General features: G+C 30.2%; 1 protein-coding gene across 1 annotated transcript in view; it reads left to right on the forward strand.

Moving 5' to 3' along the window:
• The first annotated feature begins 462 nt into the window (after positions 1-462).
• Positions 463-27,028, forward strand: part of LOC132949705 (uncharacterized) — a 33,156-nt gene continuing 6,590 nt past the window's right edge. Inside the window, exons 1-6 of the mRNA XM_061020716.1 lie at positions 463-754; positions 917-1,184; positions 22,138-22,254; positions 23,625-23,911; positions 25,945-26,063; positions 26,496-26,648. Coding sequence (XP_060876699.1) covers positions 1,136-1,184; positions 22,138-22,254; positions 23,625-23,911; positions 25,945-26,063; positions 26,496-26,648 — 725 coding nt within the window. The 5' untranslated portion in view covers positions 463-754; positions 917-1,135. The remainder of the gene's footprint in view (positions 755-916; positions 1,185-22,137; positions 22,255-23,624; positions 23,912-25,944; positions 26,064-26,495; positions 26,649-27,028) is intronic.

Here is a 27,028-nt window from a genome sequence, read left to right on the forward strand (position 1 = left end):
TTGTTTAATTATTATTATTTTGTAAACATATAATATTAATATTATATTATACATAATACGCATACTCAATATTATTTTATTTTGAAACAAATAATGTATTACTTTCTTGAGCAATCATGTTCTCAAATTAAAACTGCACTTCATCAAAAATTACTTTATAATAAGTAATAACAGACAATAAATGTTACCTAATAACATGCAATATATATATTTGTTTTTAAAATAAAAATGTGTTGAGTAAAATTATACTGCGTTATTTTCTGCTGTATCTCTTAAATCAATTGAATCAATGTCTTAAATAATATAGGTTTTATATTTAAATTTTACAAATAGCTTTATGCACTCGTTCTTCAAAAATGTTTATACTAAAAATTATCGTTTTACCTACTCGTTCATGTTTAGCAGCCCAACTTGGGTCTTAAGTGGAAATATAAATAAAAACAACAAATTGGCGTTATTGAATGGACCACCAAAGCAGTAGAGTTATATAGGGGTATTATACGACGAAAAAGTAATTAAAGTAGGTAGTGGGAGTATTTTTGCCAAAAACTATATATCATCAAACCGCCCCGAGGACATATCTAACGTGTCTTTTAATGCTCCGAAAAATAATCGAATAATACTTTTTTTCTCTTCCATACGAAGGTTATAATTACGTACGGGATGACATCAAGAGACGTTCATTTTTGTTGTATTCCATATGAAAAAAATATCATTAGCGGTCGACAAGAAAAAAATAAAATAAAATATATAGGTAGGTACATATATATATATATATATATATATTTATTATATACAAAACCCATCTGCGGCGGTGAGAACGATTTTTCGAGTCTTGTACAAATGCAATAATTTTCGACATCCGGCTGACGGAAGAAGCGTATATAACTCTAATAATAATAATTATTGTTACGAGGAGGACGATTACAAAGAGGCCTGTCCAATTAGCGTCTACGTTCCGAGGATACGACCGATAATATCGTCCGAGGGTCGACAGTTTCAGCTGCATTCCACAGACATTAACATCTTTCGACCTGACGTTTCAATACTAATTATCATACTAATAAAATAGCATTATAAAAACGGAGGAGAAAATACCAATAGAGAGGTTGGTACAACCCATACGCAGTTGACGATGGACATCACTATAGTCACTACTACGTCGTTAAACGATCGCAATAATTGTATGTATGTATTAATGTATTATTTAAGAATATTTCTAATTTATGTAACATTTATATATTGTCGCTGTTATTAATCAAATGTTCGAATGATAAATGTCTAGACCGTGGTTAGGTGAATAACCGTGGTTCGGGTGATCAGGTGCACTTTTCATAATTTTTACAAAAAATCTTTCTGGTTTTTTTTTTACTTTGTATATTATGACTAATTAAATATTAAATGTATAATTTTAAATATTAGCGATTTATTATTATTGTTATTATGGTCATTAAATATGAATGTATTAACAGATTATTCGTATATTATTAACTATTATATTATTATAGGTAATAGGTAAATCCGGTATCGAGTTAAATGAGTAGGTACTTAATGACTATACTATACTAGATGCGGTAGGTAATGACGTAATGGACTATATCTATATGACGTAATTATAAACATTATTTAAATGTCCAGTTTTACGATCAGATAATTTCGTAATCCAGTACAAAGTTACAAATGTTGTTACAATTCTCCGTTTATTCTTTTTATTAATTACGACTGTAATAATATGTTGAAAAATAAAAATTCCGTTCCGCATATTATGCTAATCCATTAGCGGGTATCAAGAATATTTTAGATTTGTATGTTTCAACTCAAAACTTTATAATTTTATAATTATAATTATTATATTGATAATATTCTTATAAGAAGAGAACACTATTTTAAATACTTGACAGGATGTTTTAATATTTAAAACCAATAATAAATTATTGTATACAATTAACGATTCTGAGTAGAAATCGCTTTACTAAAAAATGTATCAAGATTTTGTTGAAATCGACTGTAATATTGTTTTTGGACATTTTGTTAACCAACAACCGTGTGAACAAAAAGAAATAATTATAAATCCAATAGTCCTCTTCTCTCCGTATAATCATAAACTAATTTAGTAAATAATATCATTTATGACACATAATTATTAGAATATATTTTAGGAATCCAGATTCAATTTAAATTTAACTTGGATACAAAAAAATGATACGGATAAAAATTAGTTCTATATTTTTTTTTGAAAAAATAGGTATACTTATATAAATTAACAGTAAATAATAAACAATTAATTATATGTATATTTTAAAAAAATACCCAAGTCTACAGAAAATCATAAACGATAAATTATATTTTATGTTTTATATAAAAAAAAAAATAAAACATTACAGTCGAGTCGGTTAAATAAGTACATCTGAATAATTTTTTTGTTATGTGTACGAAATGTTAATACGAGATGTTTTGGGTTCTACGGTTCATTAAATTATCTGGGGTTGAACAACAGTGCGGAAAGTGTTTGTGATTTTTCACTAGGGGGAATCCGTATATATCGTTTTTGATGTGGCACGTTCCAGTCATATTTTTATTAGCACTAAGTTAACAATGTAAATCGAGATTTCATATTCAGTTCCTTAGGTCTACGCTATATAGTATCATATTTTTATGGGTTACTGATATTTTTCTTATAAAACTATAACCTACGTGAAACCATTTCAATGCCTATTTCATGAAACAGTATATCCAAACCCCATCGAAGGTTCTGAATCTTGTATTTAGGTAGACTTCTGAGGGGAAAAATCATAAGACTACGTTACCAGGTGACAGGCGAGGCCTTAATAAGGATAATCATAGACAATATTATAATTCTTTATGAAATTTAAAACGTAGAAAATGAATTTAAAAAATGACATATTTTAAACATTTATGATAACTCTTAAGGGGTTTATTCGATTACTAGGTAGCTAATTATTTTGTTTATTAATGACAATAACTAGGTATATGCTAACTGCCAAGTATTTACTAATTTACCGTAGGTATGCCTATTATTTATAGCAACTTTATTAGTATCATAATTTTGGTTTTAACTTTTAACTATAATAGGTACCTACGCAAATAATGGAATTATTGTTTGAGTTCTACCTAAAGAATACATTTAATTTAATATAAAATAAACATAAAAAAATTTAGGCTACGCATAAAAATTAGTATTAGGTGATCACAAATCTGTGAAATCTGCTTGAAATTAAATAACAAGTGTCTAGTATCGTATTGTTCTGGGAGCATGTACCTACCTATAACATACGGTCATATTTAACCCAATATTATACAAACACTCATAAATTATAAGTTATAGTCACATGTATATGGATACAACGATATCAATAAATACATAATATGTTTTAAATAGGTAGGTAAAAGTAACCTAAGAACTTTTAAAAAAAAATATTCAGAAATGTGTCCAACGTGTTCGAATATTTAAAAACATTTAAACACAACATTATATTCGTGGGTTAAATATTGAAGAAAAAAATGCAGCCGAGGTCGGCCTGCTCGTGCAGACAGTGCAACGCTGCACAGTATTATTGTTATTGCAGCGAGTTAAAGACGTATATTGTGTATAGTGCCGAACGAGCGGTCATCATTTTGTCCGAGTTTAGAGTATAAAAATAAAAACGACTATTAAAATAATAATGTTATATCCCAACGGATCGTTCCCCGAGGGCTGTACTCGAAAACGTTCGGTTACGAATATAATATATATTTATATACCATCTCCGTTTGGCATCTCAACAGCAACCATACATACACATAATATTATATATGTGTATAAATATATACCCGATGAAGACATAAACTATACATGGAATTAATTGCACGTAATAAATTGTCAACGTCATCGCCTCCCCCCCACCACCACACCACCACCCAGCCGCCACGCCGGTTGGGTCGTATTATATATTATTTTATTCCGCGCGTTCATCCCCTATCGTTGGCGAGCAAGCGCATCGCTATTCTTTCCGCGGCCGTTTGCGCTGTGTTTATTGTAGGGAAGCAATCACATTAGTGCCCTCTTGGAAACGGCAGCGTTGGCCGTTTAAAATTCAAAAATTTTCTTTATTAGATTTAGCCGGCATAAATATTATTACGATGATAAATCGGCAAGTCGTATATATATATATAACGTCGAAAACGCTTTTACACTGCAGCACACCCACACACTCTTCGTACGTAAGTAGAAATGGGGTGGACGTGCCGGTGCACACCCCAATGGTGTAAATGAAACTGTAAAAATTACGCCGAACAACATACTATAATAGTGGTCGGTGGGAGGGTACGGGGGACGGACAAGATAGTCGAACCGGATAAAACGGCATTAACGGTCGAAATTATATACGTCGCGCGACTACGATGTTATACATAAAGTCGACTATAAGCATGATATATATTATATATATTATTTACAGCCACATAGGTATGTAAGTACATAACAAGCATTCCAAATAACAAACTGTATCCGCGAGACACGTACGCATTATATGTAATTCATTACACACACACACACATATATATATATATTATACATATGTTATATATAGGTACCTATTCGGTGGGATTAATAATAATAATAATTCGATCGTCTTTTCATTTCATACCTATTGTTATATTATGAAGATGAAAAAAAAAAAAAACTAATAATAATAGTTCAAAATCGAACCAAAACTATGTATGGTAGGCGTGTTTATATATATATATATATATATATATATATTAAAGAACACCCCCCCATTTGTGTTTATTATAATAATGCACACACGTCGTATATTGATATTAAGTGCGGGATTTCGACGGTGTGATTTGCCCGCGCTTCAGCGGTGTGCCCTGTCATTAAGATGAACCCGGCACGCAGGGTGAAGTGCCGCTGCCGTCGCACCTGTATACACCTATAAGGTTGCATTGTTACGCATCATGGTGGGATGTGATTCCCGTGAAAGAAGTGCGCGGGCACAAAGTATAATGTGTGTGTGTGTGTGTGTATGTGTGTGTGTGTGTGTGTGTGTGTGTGTATGTGTGTGTGTGTGTGTGTGTGTGTGCGTGTAATAATAGAATGAAACAAATAAAAAAATAAAATCCAAATGAACCTCAATAAGGAACCTGAGGGTGAATACAGGGAATATAGTTACATACTATACGCGCGTACGTACATATTATTATTATCATGTATATATAAGACCGGTGAACGAGAAATAGAGGATATGGACTATAATTTTGGAACGTTACAAGACACTGCCCGAAAATCATCGTGTGCCGCTGTCGTTATATATATTATATTGGCCGAGAGCGAGGGTGGAAACTATTCGTTTGGAACTCGGCCCCGCGCGCGAGAGGGTCGCGCGGAAAAAGGGGTTCAAAAAAAAAAAAAAAAATAACAAATAAAAGGAACCTTCTAATGACGGTTTCAGTGTTATTGCCAAACAACCCCTAAGCCACTGCCACCGCGGCGGCCGTCGCGCCCTATACGGTCGTCGCTTTGCGAGCACACAATGTAACTAGATTAAAGTGATGCTACTCGCGTTATCACATTATGTTGTTCGGAGTGCGGTTGATTAATGTATACAATTTCATGAAAGTGGCACGTGTTAACTCCTCTTGACTATTTAGATGGTCATTTTACATTTAATATAATACTACAATACTGTAATACATATTGTAAGTTTGACTAAGCTACCTATACTAAGGTTACTATTGTATACTTTTTGAACACGATGAAAGTGTTATAAATAGAACTTTTCTCGAATATTCTAGTATTGACTATTAATAATAATTTAGATATAACCATAACAATTCCATAATTTAGTAGTTAATATTTATTTATTTCTCTATTGATATACTATATTAACATTTAACAAGTACCTATCGTAGGTATAATTATTAGATGAGTATTGATGTACTCAATGGTATTTGATAAACGCGTGTAGCTTTTATAATTTGTTGTTGTGTTTTGACTATTTAAGTATATATATCAATCCTTAAATCCTTTTCATTTTTCAAACCATTATACTGTCTAATATACAACTTTTCTATGTAAATACTAAACTGTTTGTTATAATTTATACTTATTCGAATGTAAAACAAATTTAATCAAACACTACATTTCTACATATGCGTAAATGTAAAAACAAATCATTGGACCGTATCCAAAATATCGATAGGTACTTGGGATTATAATTTAGTAATAAAAATCAATACACGAAAGTCGGATTTGAGCCAATTTTCGTATCCTTTTATATATTTTAAAATCGCCATATTAAAAAAAAATAAAATACAAATTTAACATAACAACTGCAAGTTAACTGATTATCTAACCTATAACTATACTCGAGTCAATTTTAAAAAACCTACAGGCTACAATTGAAAATCTGTTCACAATTTTTTTTCAATGTACCTACTTATTTTGAATACTTAGCCAACATAATCAAATTTATATTATAAAATATAAATAATAAAAATAATATTTGTATTACCATTTACTTCTATTCACTCTATATAATCTATATTTTTACGGATTTATATTTGAAGGGTTGGGAGTTACAACGAGCCCCTTTATTCCGCCTTTTTCAACTGTGAAAATAAATTTAAAACACTTAGATAAAGTGTATTTTGATGTACTAACGACTTACAATTCAATATTATATACTGGTTAAAATTGCTCATGTTTTATGTTTTCCACTACCAATAATATAGTAACTGAATAATTGAATATTTGGAAATTATTTCCAATACATTAGACAGTATTATGAGCTGTATGTATTGTAATAAATAATAATGTATACATCTATAAGAAAATGATATGTTTCGCTTTAATATTTAAACGTATATACATAAATATATACAATATATACCTAATATTGAATAATATTACACTGTATAAATTAATAAATTATAAGTAAATTTTATTTTAAAAACATTTCGTAATCTATGATATAATTTATTAAATACTTTATATAATTTTATCAACAGTATACTAATGTGAATTGTTAGTGTCAAAGCTCATTTAAACCATTTTTAGGAGCCTGGTGTGGCGTGTCTGTTGGCCGCAGTTGCGCCCCTCCCCCCCACAAAATCTGTACCAAAAACCATAACACCCCCCTCCCCCCCTCCCCTATCAACCAGATAATTATAATGACCATAGTTTCCGATGCTTTAGACTAATAAAAAAAAAACCATTTTCAACACTAACACAATACTACAGATATGTATAAAATAGTATACATTTTTATTTTATTTTTTCATTGTATAATCTACAATCTGTTACAATATTATAGACTATAGAAAAATAAGTAAAAAGATGAACGATAATATAATATCATCAATCTTTTTTACTGACTTATCTTTAAGGACGAAAATGTGAAAATATGGATGGATTTAAGAAGTTTTCCACTTTCAGGAGGCCCTTAAACGATTTAATAAAATAGGTACTATGTACCACTGCATATCGTTTATATGGTGCACCACGTACACTCAAAATACCAAAATTCTTATGTTATAAGATAAATAATAATACACGAATATGTAATTTTAATAGTCTTTTTAATAACTTCATAGTTTAAGAATTATACTTGAAGCTACAGATAGAAATGTATTATAACTTTAACATGGGATACATATTTTCTTTTTATGAAAGCTTCACTCTAAAATCAAGAACAAAAAGTTATGTACGGTTAAGAATAAACGGTTTTCATGGTTAATAATATATCAAATATTAGTAAAGATACTTAAAGATCAAGCCTCTTCGTGTAGGCATACATACAATCGTGTGCATCGAGTTGACAATCTCTTACTTTATTGTTAATCGTAATTGAATAATATGGAATGTAAATCAGACTTTATTGCATGAAACGAAATACCTTCATGTCATTACATTTTAATAATATGGCAAAAATTAATAACCGATACTGTTTTTAAGATACTATCTTATTAATAGGTACTTATTATCATAGGCACAAATAGGGAAGGGGCTTAGATATTAAAAGTATCAAACGGTATTAGATTCTGAGCGGAGCGATGTATTGATTTTACAATGATGTGTGTTTTATTTTTATTTTTTATTTTTGTGTCTGACATCACGGTTCGGGGCAGTAAAACTGCTTCGATTTTCTTCAACAGTATCTTGTTCGATGGGAAATTAAATCTAGTTGGTGCATTCGGGAGGTCGAATTTTAAAATTCTTAATAGTTTTCAAAAGCGCCGGCAAATGAACGTATTTACTCTCGTACATAAAATTTTCACTGGTTTTTTATATTTACATTTTCTATACACAATATAATTTTCAAAATATTTTGATTTGTTTTGAACTGTTTAGAAACATTTTCAGTTTCTACTTTTATTAGTCTTTTTTTCTATGAATGTCAATAAAACTTTATTTGTAAAAGCTTGAAAATTAATACAAGGCTTCTACAATATTGTTACAATGACGTTTAAAAAATATTAAAAATCCTTGGACACAGTTTTTTTTTTTATAAGCATTTAAAGTTCAAATCTTGACAAAATACGGAAAAATCACGAAAATTAGTAAATTATTTTGAGTTGATCATTCATAAAATTGTCTACCTTTATCAAAAAAAATGTCTACGAGTAAATCAAATTAAATTTGCGTTTTGAAATTCATATTTTTACAATATTGAATATTCACTTGATTTCTCATGTAGCGGTTTTGTTATTTTGTTGTTATTCAGAAATGAATAACTGTAGATACATGAATATTTTACTAAATGTTTAAATTTTCACTTTAAAATTTTGAAAATATTTTGACTCTTTTTGAGCTGTTTACGGACATTGTCAGTTTTCAATTTTTTTAGTTTTTTTCTCTATAAATATAAATACAATTTTATTTGTTGGGTAAAAAAGCGGAAAAATTTAACGCAAGGCTTCTGATATATTGTTATATCAGTTAAAAAATTTTAAAAATACATAGGCACAATTTTTTTTTACAAGCATTTAAAGTTCGAATTTTTACAAGATTTACCAAATTTAAAATTTAATTATTATTTTGTAGTTAAAAATTTATAAAATGTCAAATTTTATATCTAAGGATTGAAAATTTAAAACAAGGTTCCACGTAAATAGGTTATATATAAATTACTTTATTCACAATAATATCATCAAATATACTTGGTAATATCATAGGCTTACTGGCCGTTTTCGCTCAGAATTGTTTTTCTTATATAATGATAATTTATCATTGAATTCAAATTGAACACCATCCGTTACAGTGACCCATTTGTAACCTACTATACAGCAGAGCGACACCCACTTGCCAACCTTTTTCCACTTGTGCTTATTATATTGATTTTGTTTATAAACGTACTTAGTCACATCATTAAACACAATAGCCAAATTATATTAAGGGGTATTGACAAATATTTTTATACCTATAGAAATGAGCATAGAATCATTTTTTATGTAAATAGAATGTAATCGTTGGGGGTTTTACACCTATTTTTCATTTTGAATTTTTCATTCATATCTCAAGATTTTTCGCGTGCAAGCATCACTATATATTATACACATAGGTGAAATCCATTAAATTTCCTGGGGGGACCAACATTATTAATATCAGTATGAGCGGGGGGTTTCGATCCTACAAAAATAAAAAAGGAGGAGGGATTGACGGACTTTTGAAGGGGCCCTTTAAGCCCCCCCCCCCGATTTCCGCCAATGATTATACACCCACGCACATATAGGTAGATGCACTTTATATATTTACTCATATTCGAGATGATGAACCCCTAAATACGAAGGTTAAAATTCCATGATGAATAAGAAGGGGGTTGGTATGATGGTAAGGGTAAGCTACCTGTTGCTGGTGGTTTAAAGGTACCTATGTATGTACAACATATTATAATATTATAGATATACGTTTGCGCGTGTATATAGCATACGACGATTGCAATGATTACCTCCACCGCCCCGCTACGGGTCGCTTTCCTATTAGACACTATTGCCCGAGACAATCGTTCGACTTTTCTATTTTTGTCTTTTTTTTCATACTCCCTTCTCCTTTTTTCTTTTTCTAATTATTACTTTTAAAAAGGACATACCGCCGCGTTCCCACGGCACCTGTGCTCTTTGTTCATCGCTGACACAATGGAATCATTAATATCGAACAAATTCATACGTATACACACACTCGCACAATTACACACACACAGATACACACGCGCGTAGAAAAAGAGAGAGAAAGAGAGATAACACTACAACAACAACAATAATAAATAACGCGCGCGCGACCGCTCGAGTACACATGGATACTGTTGAAGAGATGATCTGTATTATGTGGAAGCTGCGGTCATTGTGAATCGCGTTTTAATTATTAGAACGTAAATAATCATAATAATAAAAAATCGTTATAGGAAACGTATATAATATAACAGATGATCATTGTGAGTATCTCGTAGGTATATACAAGTATTATACTTATATGTATAGTAAAGTGTCCGGCAATACATAATAATAATAATATTATTATTATTATTATTATTATTTCAGCATGACCGCGAGGCTTGTGCGCAATGATGATGACGACGACGACGACGACGACGACGACAACGATGACGATGATGTTGTTCGACGAGCCGACAAATGGAATAATATACATCACTTGTTTTTACCTATATACGTTACTCGTGTGTGTGTGAATGTGTATACGTATACCTGCTATAATGATATGTGTCTTGTGTGATCGGATTAGTTACGGTAAACGCCGGTACGGCGGCGGCAGCGGCGGTGGTGCAGACAATCAGAATGAGAAAAATTGAAATTCCACTGTTGGTGTTGTACACTTGTACACCAGAGGCTCATTGCTGCAGACGACCCACGAATTGACGCGTGGGTGGCGATAGTCGGTGTACCTATATAACAAGTATGACCCTGCACTGGGTTCCACGTACAACGCTTTCCATCGCGGTCTTAATCGCGAACGACGTTTGTCGGCAACACCGGCACGAGGAGGAGCTGAGGCTAAGACCGCGTGCGACAAAGCCCGACATCAATACTATTATAATAATATGATATTATTATTTTTGTTGGTGCGTAAAATTCGGACAAGAAAAAAAATGAATACCACAAATTATCGCCCCCGGGGGGGACCCATTGCCGCCGAGCACAATGTATACACCTGTATATTATAATCATTTCTGTGACCGTCGTCGAAACAGATCGGTTCGTGACGAATCTCCGTGGTTAGTTAGTGCACTATAATACAATATTATCATAGACAATGGAATACCCCTATGGTAAATAAATTATACACGACCGAATCCTTTTAGGGTCTCGCCACACAATGCGTTTTCGCGATATGCGACTGGTTTTATCGCCCAGAATTACGAGCAATCGTCATATTATCCCGACGGATCGATAAATATTGTGTACCTATATACATTTTATTTCAGCTCCGACAATGTTTTCAAAAACATTTTATTTTACGTGATCTGCGTGTTTAAATTTTAAATGGATACTAGAAAACAAAAACAAACAATTGCATGGATATTCGATGGGGGATTCTGTACTAGGTATTTAGTTACTCGTTTTGACGGAAAGTTTTGCTAGACGACGGACAAAATATGGCATTCATTCTCGGGTATAGCTACCTTGAACTTGATATCAAAATAATACTTGGTATTACCAACCGTGATGGTAGGCATAACTGTACAGTATATATACCTACATATTATACTATAGTAATAATGTGTATATATATGTGTGTGTGTGTGTGTGTGTGTGTGTGTCCTGTATGTATAAGCGGTCACGCGATAAGGTCGGTCGATTGTGATGCAACAGGGTTATTTACATATTTGAACACATTTTTCGCTTTAATTGAAACTACGCGATTATTTTAATATGGTAATTACTTATTGCGGTAACTATAGTGGATAAGGAATCAAACAAATTCGTTTATCGTTTAGGTATTTATCTATACAATAAAACGATGTTAAGTTATTTTAATGTAAAAAAATAAAAAAATATATTTATAATGCAAACCCATCAACATTTTTCAAATTATTTACACATTCAAATAAATCTATAGTTATTGCCATTGTTTACACTTTCATAAAATATATAGTATTATATGCTTTATAATGTTCTGGGCTATGATATGGTATAACTTGAGATAAGATATGGGTGCAACTATCACAAAACTTACTTACTTCTTTAGCATTATATTAGAAAATAGCAATAATAAATCAGCCTCTTTACATTATTCATAATAAAATAAATCTGCATTTCTTGGCATAATATTATTATTTCACATGTAAAGTAAAAAATAAGCTAAGACAATAATAAATAATTAAAAATAAAGCTGAATATTGAAAATAATATGGGTAGTAGGTAACAAGTGACAAAAAAAAATAAAATACACAAAAATAGTAGGTAGCTAATGCCATCTTAAGCAAGTATCCAAATATTAAATATATTGATTTAAGTTACATAAAAATTATTCTAAAAGTACAATTACAAAGATTCATCGAATTACAAAATAATTTAAATAATAAAAACTTAAGTAATAGCCACTCAAACTGTATTCATCAACCAAATGTTACACGGATAGCCGATGGTACATTTCAATTTTTATTCATGTTTATGCATATAGAAATACAATTAATGAGTCACTAAATAATATATAACATACTATACACAATACTACACATATTATAGGTAGGTATATTAGATATTAAATAGGTACATCAACAGACTCAACTCGTACATAATAGTAGTATTATGCTATTATAAATTATAATTAGATATTATTAAAATATTTTTTTTAAAGATACCTATACCTCTACATAATTAATTATTTTTTATGAATATTTTGAGATCAAAGATAATCATTTCTATAATGGTTTATTATAATATTATGTTTATATTCATAAATGTTGAAAACCTTGTGTACATCTTGGATTGTTAACAGAAAATAGATTTGAAAATGTAGGTGGAGTTGTCATCATTAAACTATAGTTAGTGTGGCCAACATATTTTGTAAAGATAAAGGCATAAACGTCGGTACGTGACGGTTGCACTGACATGAAGTGATTATCGTCCATTTTATTTATGAACGTGATCTCTTGATCTTGTTTGTTCGGCTCGTGGAAGTATGTGTGTAATTCAGGGTAATGTAATGTATTTCTCGATTTAACTGAAAAGGTAGAGGCAGTAAAATTAAATGATTTTTTTAAACGATTACCCGTTACTATATTATAATTTCGAGTTACTTATATCTATTAATTCTATTAGGTACCTTCATTATTACAAATACAATATAGTAAATATGATAATATGTTTAAAACCTATTATTCAAACTAGTTCAAATTAAATATAATTTTGTTCACAAGAACTTTTATTTTTTTAGTAAATTAATTAATTTTTTTTTTGAATTTAGAACTTCTTTGTTTTTAGTAAAAAAGCCCAAAATGTTGATCGTATCCTTTTTTTTAAAATATTTATTTGAGCTACCAGCCATAGCTTTAGTAACAATTATATCATTATTGGTATAAGTATAATATTATACCTATTTAATAAAAAATTAGTGAAAATATGTGCTTTATAAAGTGGTTATATAATCTCGGAAAATTCCCTATTTGTAATGAAAATCTGCCTACAGCTAAGTGATAAGTGTCTAATACATTATGTAACAAACGTTGAATAGATCTTGTAAGTGCTGTTTTAATTATATATTTATATAATATGTCATATGAATTTTATTTAAAATTATTTTTTGAATACAATTTTATTTAAGTCAAAAATTAATTTTGCAGTTATTTTAATTAATATATCGAATAGCAAAATTATCATATTTCTAAAATTAAATATTTTGATTTCAACGTTGTTACGTATTTTTAATGTCAGTTGATACGTAAGAAGATCGCAGATCAAATACAAAATGCGTATCCACTCAATTGTTTAGTGTTTCCGAACCTTTTTTATTCCACGCACCTTCCCTTTTAGATTTTAAAAATACTCATCCCCCACCCGGCCCACCCCATCAAAAACCAAATCGTTTAAAATCCAAATTTTTTTATTTTTAATAGTAAAAAATAAAGTTATAACATATAATATGTACCTATACTCAGCGGAGATTACGAATGCTTAACAAATAACTGGTAATTATTAATTTTTCGTTTTTCCTCTTGTTTATGTAAATAATTTAAAAAAAGGTTTACATCATGATGATTACTCGTATCTTACTAGAAATAAGTTTACGCCCCTCAGGTCAGTAATCACTGACGCTAGTCAGACCTCACTTCGAAGTAGGTATCTATAGAAAACAAATATCTCCTGTACGTATAGCCATTATGAAACTGAATTTGACTTGTGACAATCACACAATGATTTTAAAATGTCGTCCGCCACACAATAATTATCATTGCATATCGGTTTGAAGGGAACAACACTATACACTCATGACTCATTATATGTTGCTGATTCAGCCTACTTCAACCTACAGTCATAGAAAAAATCATCAAGTTGCTCTCAAATATGAGATAAAACAGAGCGACACTACATCCAGCAGCCATTCAATATAGCTACTAGACAACTCAGAGGACGTTAGACAGCTTAAGAACAGGAATAATTTTAACGGGAATTTAGCTTCACACATGTGTATATTTATATTGATTATTTGACTTAGATGTACCAACATATTGTGAACCATTTTTATAGAGGTATCAATCATAATATAAATATTGGTTCAATATAAAAAAAAATTCACTTTAATTACCTATAATTGTTATGACGGATACAAATTCATGTATGAATTCCTCGTCCTAGTCGTTTGTAGAACCAGTCCAAATTTCAATACTGAAATAAATATTTAGAATTTATATCGAATTCGATTAAATATTTTACGTAGATACATAATATAAAAAAAAGATAAAATATTGTATTTACTGCACGTTACAAACAATATTATATAAATTAGATCAATATACAATAATATACATTATAGGTACATATTACAGACATAAATTTATTAAGACATAAATCATTAGGTATTTTGAGATAGCAAGAAGGTTTTGAATACGCTGGAAATCATAATTCCATTGCTAATAATATGACCTTAAAAATATACATAACAACATAACTTTAATAATTTCAGAGTAAAGTTATAATTGCTTGAATTGTATAAATTATTGAACAAATTAACCAGAAATAATTCACATTCTTTAAGAAATGATTAATCATAATCAATAAATCCAGTGAACCGGCTAAACCTGCTACTTTAGCTAGTTATAATAGACTATAGTATATACTTCTATGTGTCGTATAAAAACATAATTACAATGATGCCTATGATATTCATGACACATAAGCCGTAACTTATCATACCATATAATCGTTTGTAACAAGTATTGTAATGCCATGACTTATGAGTTATGAGTTATGAGTATTACATACTTTTAATATACCTACATTACTTCATTATAGCCAGTACATACAACGATATTTTATTAATTTATATGCTATAAATTGTAAAGACATCATTCGTTTTCAACGTTCAAATTGTATCTACTATATTTTACTATAATATATTTATTATTTTATATACACAATGTTTTTGTTTTATAAAAGGCACATTCCTCGTTTGTATTAATTTTTATTTTACAAATGGTTTTAGAGGTTTAAATATAAAAATAATATTTTTTGATGAGAAGGTCAGTAGATTTTTTCTATTTCATGTTTGATAAAACAAATACTATTATTCACTACGTCATTACGCATAAACTGTACATAATGTTAGATATCGTAGTAAATTAATCTATAATTCACTAAACAATATTAATAAGTAAGTACATTAGTATATTATTACGTTGGTATAGGTACCTAAAATAGGTAACTTTCTACATAGTAAGCATTTTTTAAAAATTATTATGTGCCATAAGCATAAAATAATTAGTAAAATAGCTAATTATAACACAATGTTCTAATTAAGATAACATTAATACTATAAAAGTATGTATATATTATACCTATATCAGATATAATAATATGTTTTGAACCTATAATATATTTATATTTATAATGGCATATATTACGCTACCTGTACTTTAAAGTCCACGCAGATTGTATTATAATATCACAAAAATGAAACAAAATTTAAACTTCGGTTAAACACTTTTTTTAATTTATGGTTGTGGCAAGAGCATACATTATTATACATGCATTTGTTGTCGAAACATTTATAAATAATGTTTTAGAATTATTTAAAAGCGGTTTTGCAGTGTAAATAATACTATCCTTGAAGTCAAAGTAATAATATAAACAACGCTTCAAAACGTACAGTTGAATATTACTATCTTTGGAAATAAGTAACTATACTATTTAGTTATCTAGTTATATAATAATATTCTTATTTCTTTAAAATTACCACCGACGTTTGAATGAAATAATATTAGTTAATAGTTATTATCCACTTACAAAACGTTATAAGTGACGTTCCATATGCCAAAGTTATTCATATTTCGTATAATATATAATATGTACCTATACTTTATTTTATTTCTATGAATACATTTTTTATTGGGTATAGAGCTAAAATGTTTCCTCCAAAATAATCTATAATAAATATAAATATGATATTTCATAAATAATTTACATACATTCATATGCAAGTAACATGATGTTTTGCAAATTTAACATCTTTTCACCACTTGTCCAAAACTTTGTAGCATAGTGTATTATATTATATATGGGTAAGGTAACACACTATTGATTTGTTGTTAATTTTCAATATTTAGGCCATAGGCCTATAAATGTTATCGTTTCATTCCTCCAAGACCATAATATAATATTATAACACTATATTATGTAATTTGTTTATATTTCCATCGTCGTCGTTTGTACGCAGCCCATATCGTATAGCTGTCAAAATAATTTGATAGCGCGTTTCGAAGAATATTCCGTGTGCGCCGAACAAACGTGGTAAATTTGTATTCGGACGGGAGAATGAACCGACCGCAGCGGACGCGTAACGCATTATAATATTCATATGCATAAAAGATGAAAGACGGAATGGTCGGGATCAACTTCCTATACCTACACTCGCGCGGTGCAACATCAACAGCAGCCCTTACTTACGAGTTACGTCGCCACGCGGACCGCACAGGTTCTTTGATCAGGCGCTGGACACGCGTAAGCCGGGCGGCTCTGCGATTGCATTCCATTCACCGCCGTCTGCAAACATTACACGCACGGTAAAAACGTTTACGACCAATAAAGAGCGATTTCGAAAAGAAGAAGAAGAAAAAAAAAACATTATATTATCTCTTGATGACATTGAGGTGTCCGCTCGGACGAGGCCGACTCAGTAAATTCATCAATCTCCAAGTCTCGGGGTATTTGTTTCTTCGAACTTTATGGCCGACCATTAATCACGGCCGAGAGTTCTATCTGGCTGCAGAGATCGGGCACACGCTATAAACGCTCTGGTTTTATTATTTATTTATTCTTCTTTATTTGACTTTTCAATATCCCCCCGCTACTATATTTATATTAAATTATTACCACGAGATTCTTTTTATATTTTTTCATTTCGTTTTCTCTCTAAGTTTTTTTTTTTTTTTTACATCCACTATAGCATAAACTCTTTCACACACACACACACACACACACACACACACACACACGTACACCGAAGTTAATTTAATGCGACTAGTGCCTCTATAATAATAATAATAATAATGCGTGAGTGTGCTGTGCGGGAGGCGGAGATGGGACTAGAAAGAAGGAAGAAGAGAAGGAGACGGAAGACACGTAGAAAAATAAGACGAAGGAGAAGCAGACGGGTATAAGAAGAAGAAGAAGAAGAAGAAAAGAAACGAGATACGACGACCGGTGGAAAGGAAAAAACAACGGGTTTATAAATTATAAGTGCACAGTAAAAACTCAGGTATGTCTATTAATACTAAATAAGACAGAGAGAAAGAACCAACAGCTGTATGTATATGTATAGAGTATTAAATATAATAAAAACCTCTTCTGCAGTCTTCACGTAATAAAACCTCGAGACTGCTAGTCGCCGTTTAACGCGTGCACACCACGGACAACCCATCGTCGGTCGGTCGCCCGGCCGCACCACAAACGGATTAGGTATATAAATGGTATAATCCGCGGTCGATCATTATATTATCTTCACGTACATAATATACTGAGTTAATATTACCTCTTTTGCCGGTCTGACGAAAAAAAAAAAAAACAATCTTGCATGGCAACCTTGTGAGGTTGTATGTAGGTACCTACATAATATTGTTCCGCGTGAATGCTCAATAATACGATTTATGTCAATCATTGGCCTCTGTATATAGTATTATATACTCCACCTGTGACATATTGTATACTATTTGTGCATTGGCGATTCAAAAACAATCAAAAATGTAAATAGGCAGTGTAGTCAGTATATGGGGAATCATTCTTTTTGACCAAACGCCGAAGTTCTTTATTATTCACTCTTCGTCGATAAAATATAGCACCTCCACTTCAAATTTTAAAACTTAACGGCAAGTTGGTATTGTTGGTTAATGGTGGTAATATACTAATATATATACCTACATCTCTTATAATTCTACATAAATTAAACACCGTGGAGATCAACCTAAACAGTAGGAACATCCATGATCCAAGTTACAGCATGATGGCGACAGGCATTCTCACAACCCTCGATCAGATTATACATCAAGCATCTATCTATTCATTAGTTGATTAAACAATTTTTAAAGAAAGTCGGCACTGGTTCACTCATCGCTCTTGTTGTAATGACATAATTGTGTTTTAAAATGAAACCCATTACAAATTATAGTACCTAACTATTGTAACAATGTATTTTTCTTACACGATTGAAATGTATGTAATTATGTCTTATACAGTTGTCAGTTACACTTAATTTGTAGTATACCAATAAAATGTAAAAAATCCATTTAATATACAGACAGAAAAATATTTAAATTGATTAGTAATTTATTTCTATTATTACGATAGGTTGAACTATATTTTTTTCTAAAATACAAATCGTTACCTATCTAAATATTTTAAATAACAATAATCATATAGTATTATTACCTATTAGCGTGTTATTAACTTATAATATAAGTACATACTATTATGTCAATACCGGCGTATACAATATCGAATAGTAGTGTGACAAGAATGGATATAAGAATACGTATACGTTTAATATTTTAAAAATAACAAAATAACAAAAATCAATAGATACATAGATACCTATATTGTTATTGTGTCGTAAGCATTTTAGCTTCATTCATAAGAAATATATGAGGCTTCACGCTAATTTATTTTTTAATTTCCACTTAAAGAAACGTATGAGGAATCTTATAATAAACTTTAAATCTATTTTAATCAAAAACAAACATTTTATTTTAAAATAAATTGAAGAAAACTAATAGTATAGGCATATAACATACATGTGTTAGCTGATTTTAATTTAATATTTTATACCGGCTAGGTAATTATAATAAAGAGTGGTCATAGCATTAAATAAACAGAATGCCTACAACCAAATATATTTCTATATTATTTTTGATATTTTTGAATAATTTATATGTATTACGATGGATCAAGACCTAACAAATAATGAAAAAAAAAGTATTGAATTCATATTATTTTTGGACTGTATCAACAATTTAGTAAGTTATTAAACACAGCACAATCTATCTCCATGATATAAATGTTTAACGTTACATGTTTTTAAGGAAGCTTCTCTCAAATTTCCTCTAAATTTCAATGTATACCTTGAGTTTCATGGAAACTTGTTGAGTGTAGGAGATGTAATCGTTACTCTGATGGATATTGGTGGAAAAATTGATTTAGAAGTTCCTTTGAATTTCCCTTTGGACGAAATTGTAGAATACAACAAGTTTGCTTCTCATCCCATGCTAAGTAACTGTTATATAATTTATACCTAAATTAAAATATCTTTATTAGGTATATACATATACGATGACAATTTGTAACTCATTATTAACTTCGTTATCACGAGTTCAACTTTACAAGTTCATATAGTTGATATTTTACTCTTCATAATACACACGTCACTAAATAAATACAGGTAATTCATAAAATGTATCTAAAAAATAAACGGAACATTTACAAAAATATAGATCATTTAGATTATTTATATAAACGTAAATATAATTTAAAAAGTCAGACAAGGTACCTACAGATACCTGCAGTTTTTGATGGTGTTTCCTTATGATGCTAAAAATGTAGATAAACAATTGAAAAAAATAGAACAAAGTCTATTCAAAGTCTAGGCTGTACCAATATATGACTTGCATTACTCACAATCTAAAATAAATTAAATTAATAGAATATATAAATGTGTTAAGTATTTAAATAACTTTAAACTTAATATTTTTTTTCTAAAATGTTTAACGATGCTAAGTCTTTAATCTTTAAAAACATTTTCTTCTCTCAAAAGCTTCTCCAAGACTTAGATTTATTCATATTATTAAAATCAAAAAATTACAGATTTGGATTTATATTAGCATGACGTAATGAGATACCTTAATTTTAAGTACCTACTAACAATATTATGATGTATACTCATTATAAGTATCTCGATAATTTATCATTAACACCAATACAAGTTATAATTATTATAACAGAACAGTTGTGACTTTGCAAAAGATGATTGGAGAAGGAAGGATGGGCCGAGGGGAGCAGCCGTGCTGGTTGTTTCTAGGCACTACATTTTCAAATTAGGGCCCTAGAGGTTAAGCCTAATTACCTATCTGTTGATCTTAAACAAAAAGCAACACGTGATAAAAAAAATTAATAACAAAATGGTTCCGTGTTGTCATAAAATAATGTACCTAACATAAAACATTAAGCATTCTACATTTGTGTGTAAAAATCATCGTTCATATTATTATAATAAGAGAAGTACCATGATCCAAAACCTTTTGGAATCATTAATTCTTCTATTTACAAAACAATAAATGGCTCCAAATGTTGATTTCGGTTTAGTAATAAAAGAATTCGATAACTTAAATAATAGGCGTCTGACGTTATACATTTGTATAGGTATTACACGTTATATTGTTATTATAATCATAATAAAATATATATCATAGAATTTGATATTATACATTTTTTTTTTATTATTAATTAACCCGCGGCAACTTAGGCCATTGGGTGGTTTTAACTGTGTAGGAAGGTACTGTAGGCTTAAATACGTTTACACAGTTTGGCAGATTTTTTAATGGACACCCGTAGGTATCTGCCATGCCCGGGGGGGGGGGGGGGGGGGGGGTGGTGGCACTTCTCTCCGGACACCGTGACTTGACCGAAGAAAAATGACACCCGCGGCCGAGGTTTTGAACCGGCGTCGGTGCGCGTCGCAACCGACGCCTTAGTCCGCTCGGCCACTCCGTCCCCCATATATTATACATTATACCAATAAAATCGTTTAAAAGGAAATTAAATTAATACCTATAATAGGTACATTCATAATAATTTATTATGGTTTCTTGTCTTGTTAGGAGAGATGTCAAATTAAGAAGAGAGCTCAAAAATACGGCAGGCACCACCTGTAGTTATTCGGATATGGGCATTGGGCACGCCTACATAGTGCAAATTAAATAATTATCAGCTGCTATATTTCTCTGTCCACTTCCTGCATAGGTGTTATCAATAATAAATATGTTATGATTTGTACACTTAAGTGTTTTATGAGTTGTTAAGAATAATTAAATTAAACAAATATAGTAATAACTAATAAGAAATAAATAATAGGTAACATTTTGTTTTATTTATAAAATATAAATAAATATATAATATATTACTTACGTAATAAATAATAAGTCGTAAGAACCAAATATATCTATGGTACCTGTATAAAAATTGATATTTTATAAAAAACGTGGTGTAGAATTTTATAATTACATCATAAATATATTTGTAATAATATACTAATATATCGTTATATTATATTATTGACTATTATAGACTATAGCCAACAATAAATTATTTTTTATTTTCCCAACATGTTTAATTTTTAAGTATGTACTCTTATAATAATTGGTTAATAGTTACAATATTAAATAAGTATTAACTTATTTGTTTTAATTTGTTTTTTAGTTTATTTTGAATCACTGACTGAAATTGAACAAGCCCCTCCAAAATTAACAAGCAATCAAAAAATTGATATCAAACAGACGTGGCTCTGCGTCGTAGACTTGTTGCCTTTGGTGTATGGTAATAAATCATTAAAATCGAAAGATACACAATATATTTTATCCGCCTGATAGGTTCATCCAAAAATTAGGATTTTATATTAAATATACTTTTTTATGAGCTTCTATAGTCACAACTATTCTAGCTCAACAATATTAGAATACCTACCTATACATTAATATAAAAATATTTAAACTTACTTAATATGTCTTTCAATTACACCACCTATGGAGCCGCACCGTCCATGATAAATTTTCCTTACACCGGAGATATTTCTATACATATAAAAATGTTCTGACTAGACAGACGGACAGTCTATAATATATAGCAGTATATATTAATTATATGAGTGTTTTATTTGAGTGACATAATATAATATGATTAGGTATATCATACAATTATAGTATTCTGACTGTGCGCATAAAGATACATATGCATGTAATCAGTACTCTAATTGATATATGGACCTATATTATAAAAGAGGAACTTAGCTAATTAAAAAAGAAGCGTTTTATAAAGACATTTACATCATGTCTCCATTTTAATTTGGTAACTATAGCCTATAGGTACCTCCTAAACACCACTTTAACGTTTATTGAATAATGCTAATAATTAATGCATATACCTAAATATAAATTATAAATAATAATCAATGAAGATGTTAACTTTAAATCCATAAGGAACATTTCAATTTCATGAATTTAGTTATCATATAGGTTATCATATATAAAACAATAATTATAGTATATTATTATAAAACCAAAAACAAATTGAATGAGGTGTTATACACTCTCTTGGCTATAATTGGTTAAAATATGCTGTTTTAACCATGTTAAGCATTAATATGTGATTGAATATTAATATATTCGTAATCGTAAATCGATCGTCTATGGATTTAAAAAAGGCAAAAATAAAACGAGGAAAATGACAAAAATGCGTAACGATACCAAGAGTTTAGCTATACCTGCTTATTATTATTGGTGTCACCCATATAAGGTTAGAACTAGAGATCATAATCTTATTACCTAGGCTCTCCAGCTACAATACTATTATAACCAGAGATATAAAAATGACTAAACTAGTTTGCTAACTCACAATAATATGTGAAGTCATAATCTGCCATTTTCGTGGGAATTATAGGTCTCATTCTTGCCTATCATAAGAAATATTTTTGTACACATTTGTTATCGATCATGTAGATACTCGAATTCCCGTTGCCCACAAATACGGTGGCAAATGACAGGTTCGTCAATTTCAATAATAATAAGCGACACAGGCGTACAGCAATCTAATTCATTATCCATACCCACCTGTGATTATAACATAATATTATAATGTACCTACCTACGATTACAATATGCGAACTCATCATACACCATACTCGCATATAGATGGCACTAGTGATGAAGCGGAGACACGTGTCAAGGTGTGCGGACAGTACCCGTTGAAGGCGATCGGTGAACGCAATCAGAATTTGCTGTCGGAAGCCGCGCACCTGAACGCGACCATTTCGTGTCCGGCCGGACTGAGTCGGATTGGGTCGACTACGCCAAACAACGTGCTGAACATCACCATGCATGGCCTGTACAATCCATCGTTGAGCGGCCATCGGCGTCACACTCACGGCCCGGACACCACGTGTTCGGCCATATTGCACGTACCCTCGGCCATCGACTCGGTAATGATAACAAATTAGCGATAACACCAGTTAACAACATTCGGGGCGCGCCTATCATCATTCGTATAGTACCTACATATTGTTATTATATAAATAGGTATAATAATGTATACACGTCATAACGTCATTGTGTTCGTTACTTTTTAAAAATCTAAACGTTTTATTTATTTATTCGTAGCGTAATATTACATTTATGCACATTATGTAGGTAGGTATATATTATTGTCGTTTTTACGACTAGGATGAGACGAGACCCACTCCGGTTTTGCCTGCGCACGACGCGAATAATGTTACGTACCTACCTCTATATTACGTTCGAGGTATACATACAGGCGCATTATTGGGCAGCGCCGATATAATAATAATAATAATATTATAATATAACAGTCATAAATAAATTCGGTTGGAATTTTTTTTTATTATTACTTTTTTTTCTCCAGAAAACTGTCTCGCGCTATAAATTTTGCCAAAAAACAAATACGCCCGTCGTAAAATATACCGACAACCGCTCAGCATGAGTTCGTTTATCGATTTTTTTTTTTTACTTTTTCAAAAACGGCCCACACGCCGCCGCCGCTGCCGCTTGTTCCATAGCGGCATCGCATGTATGATGTATATGTCATATGGATTCCTAATGTATTCACAAATCCTACTTCGAAGTGTTTATATAACTAAGCCAATCCGATAATATAAACTAGTATATTTTTTGTACAAAATATCATAATTTTAGAAAATGTTTAATTTCTTTATTGAATAAATTCCGGATTATGATGTATGTTATAAAATAGGTACTTATTCCATACGTACAGCTCACTCAATAACTCGTTTATCTCGAGTCTTACCATCATAATGTTTAGTAATTATTGAATACTTAATTGTAGTAGGTACCTACATGAAAATTTGCAGAGATTAGACTATCGATTAAATAGCAATTATCTATTGCTATTATTATTTATTACAGCTTTTATATCATACTAGCTGACACGGCAATGTTTTTGTGATTAGTATGGATGAGACTGTTTTCGACCAAAAACGTACCTAACCCTTCCCTTTTCGGCCAAAACAAAAAGTTCAATATTAATTAATATTATATATATTTTAGGTCTTTATGTTATAATTATAGAAAGTTATTAGATATATATTATACCTAAGTTGTATAAAAAAAATACCAATAAATAAATAATAATAATTATAGCAGTATACAATTGTTGGCATTAATTAATATAATAGTAATGACTAATGAGTATAATAATTATATTAAATAATAAAATAGTATATTATATTTTGCAAAAATTATTGAAAATATAATTTTGAAAATTATTAAAAGTATAAGTTGCATACAATTTGTAAAATATATAAATAAAATATAATTATAATTATAATATATTTAATTAATGACAAATTCTAACTTATACTTTTCAAAATTATATTTGTAATATTTATATTTATAATTTATAACTTATAAGTTATGATTCTATCGGCAAATAAAAAATGAATTATTATGTTTATATGTTGTTCTGTTATTATGTTATGTAAGAGTACCTACCTACTACCTACCTATTGATAAGTTCAATGATAACAGAGTTGTATACTTGTTATATAGATACAGTGTTCCATTTATTTAGATTACGACTCCAATTCCTAGTTTACACTAAATAGTAAGTACTAAGTACCTAGTATAAATGGGAACTGTTATTGAATACAGGTTGATACCAATCAATTATTAAGTTTTTTAATTAATCTTTGATATCAATATTCATACTCATCACAGTTGTATATTTGTGTGTTATATAACAAAAATAGTTATGATGCAGGAAGAAACTTACTCGCTTAACTATCCGTCATACTAATCTGTGGCACATAGCTTATATGCAAATAAACATATTATATAGATTATATACATTATACATATTGGAAAATATACTTACATCGATAGCACAATTATTATGTTCCAAGTTATATACTGTCATACTGAGTTATCAGATGACTATTAAGATGTTAGATACATAACCTATATATATCAATTTATTTAGGAAATCCATAGCTCTGTATTTGAGCGTGGAACATACACGGACGTAACAAGGGACGTAAACGATCTGCGATGGTTCAGCTTGGATAACATGCCAGCAACCGTATCCACCACGGGTCAGAGGTGCGTAATCACACTATTCCCACGAATTCACGTGTTTGGCCACTTGAAGCCGATCTGCGGTAGGTAAAATAAAATATATATACCCAACAACCAAACAAAACGGGTAGGCTCCACTTAAAACAGACACACAGTATAATATAATATTATAATATGTATACATGTAAAGACAATAGAGAGGAGTTTATTCAAAACAACGTATACACTAAACAATAATATATAAATTTATGTATACATGTATATGCTCCGTATATAGTGCTGCCCCGTCATTTCGACGTCTTGTGATTGTTGTACAGTAAAAATCCCATAGACGATATTTTGGTGTCCAAAAATGTTCCCAGATCGACACAGGTGGTCCGAATTAAACTCAAGAGCTTCGTTGGCGTGCGTGTGTGTAGCGAGATGTTGAAAATAAAATTGTCTCTTTTATAATAGGTTTGAGGAATACAATGGTGTAGATGTGAATTCGGCAAAAATTCCCAATCCAAAAGACGTACTGTTCAAAGGGCCCAGATTCGAATGGAATCTATGGAACCGATTTCTCTTGAACGAAATATCGTCGTATGCATTACAAGACTTCATTTTCAAGTACCGACGCGACGTATTCTTAATTATAACGGCGTTCCGTTAACAGTATCCCAGCAAAAAATATCTAGAGCTAAAAACCGTTCCAAATTTTTTTTAAAAGGAAATAATATATTATATAATAATTAATAACGGTGTCCTTTTCTATTACCATTGATTATAAATACTAGTATAGTATTTATAACTAATGCTATTACTATTCAAGTATAATATGATAGCGGTAGCTGTTAATTTATAAATATTAATTACCTAATATATTTGTACTTTTTATGGATTTTTTATGAAAATTAATGAAAAAATAATAAATTACATTGTAAAATATTTTTGATAGAGTAAGTATATCTATATTGTAATTTTTAATTTGATTTATAACAACCGTTTAT

This window comes from Metopolophium dirhodum, chromosome 7 (assembly GCF_019925205.1).
Source record: "Metopolophium dirhodum isolate CAU chromosome 7, ASM1992520v1, whole genome shotgun sequence".
Taxonomy (NCBI): Eukaryota; Metazoa; Arthropoda; class Insecta; order Hemiptera; family Aphididae; genus Metopolophium; species Metopolophium dirhodum.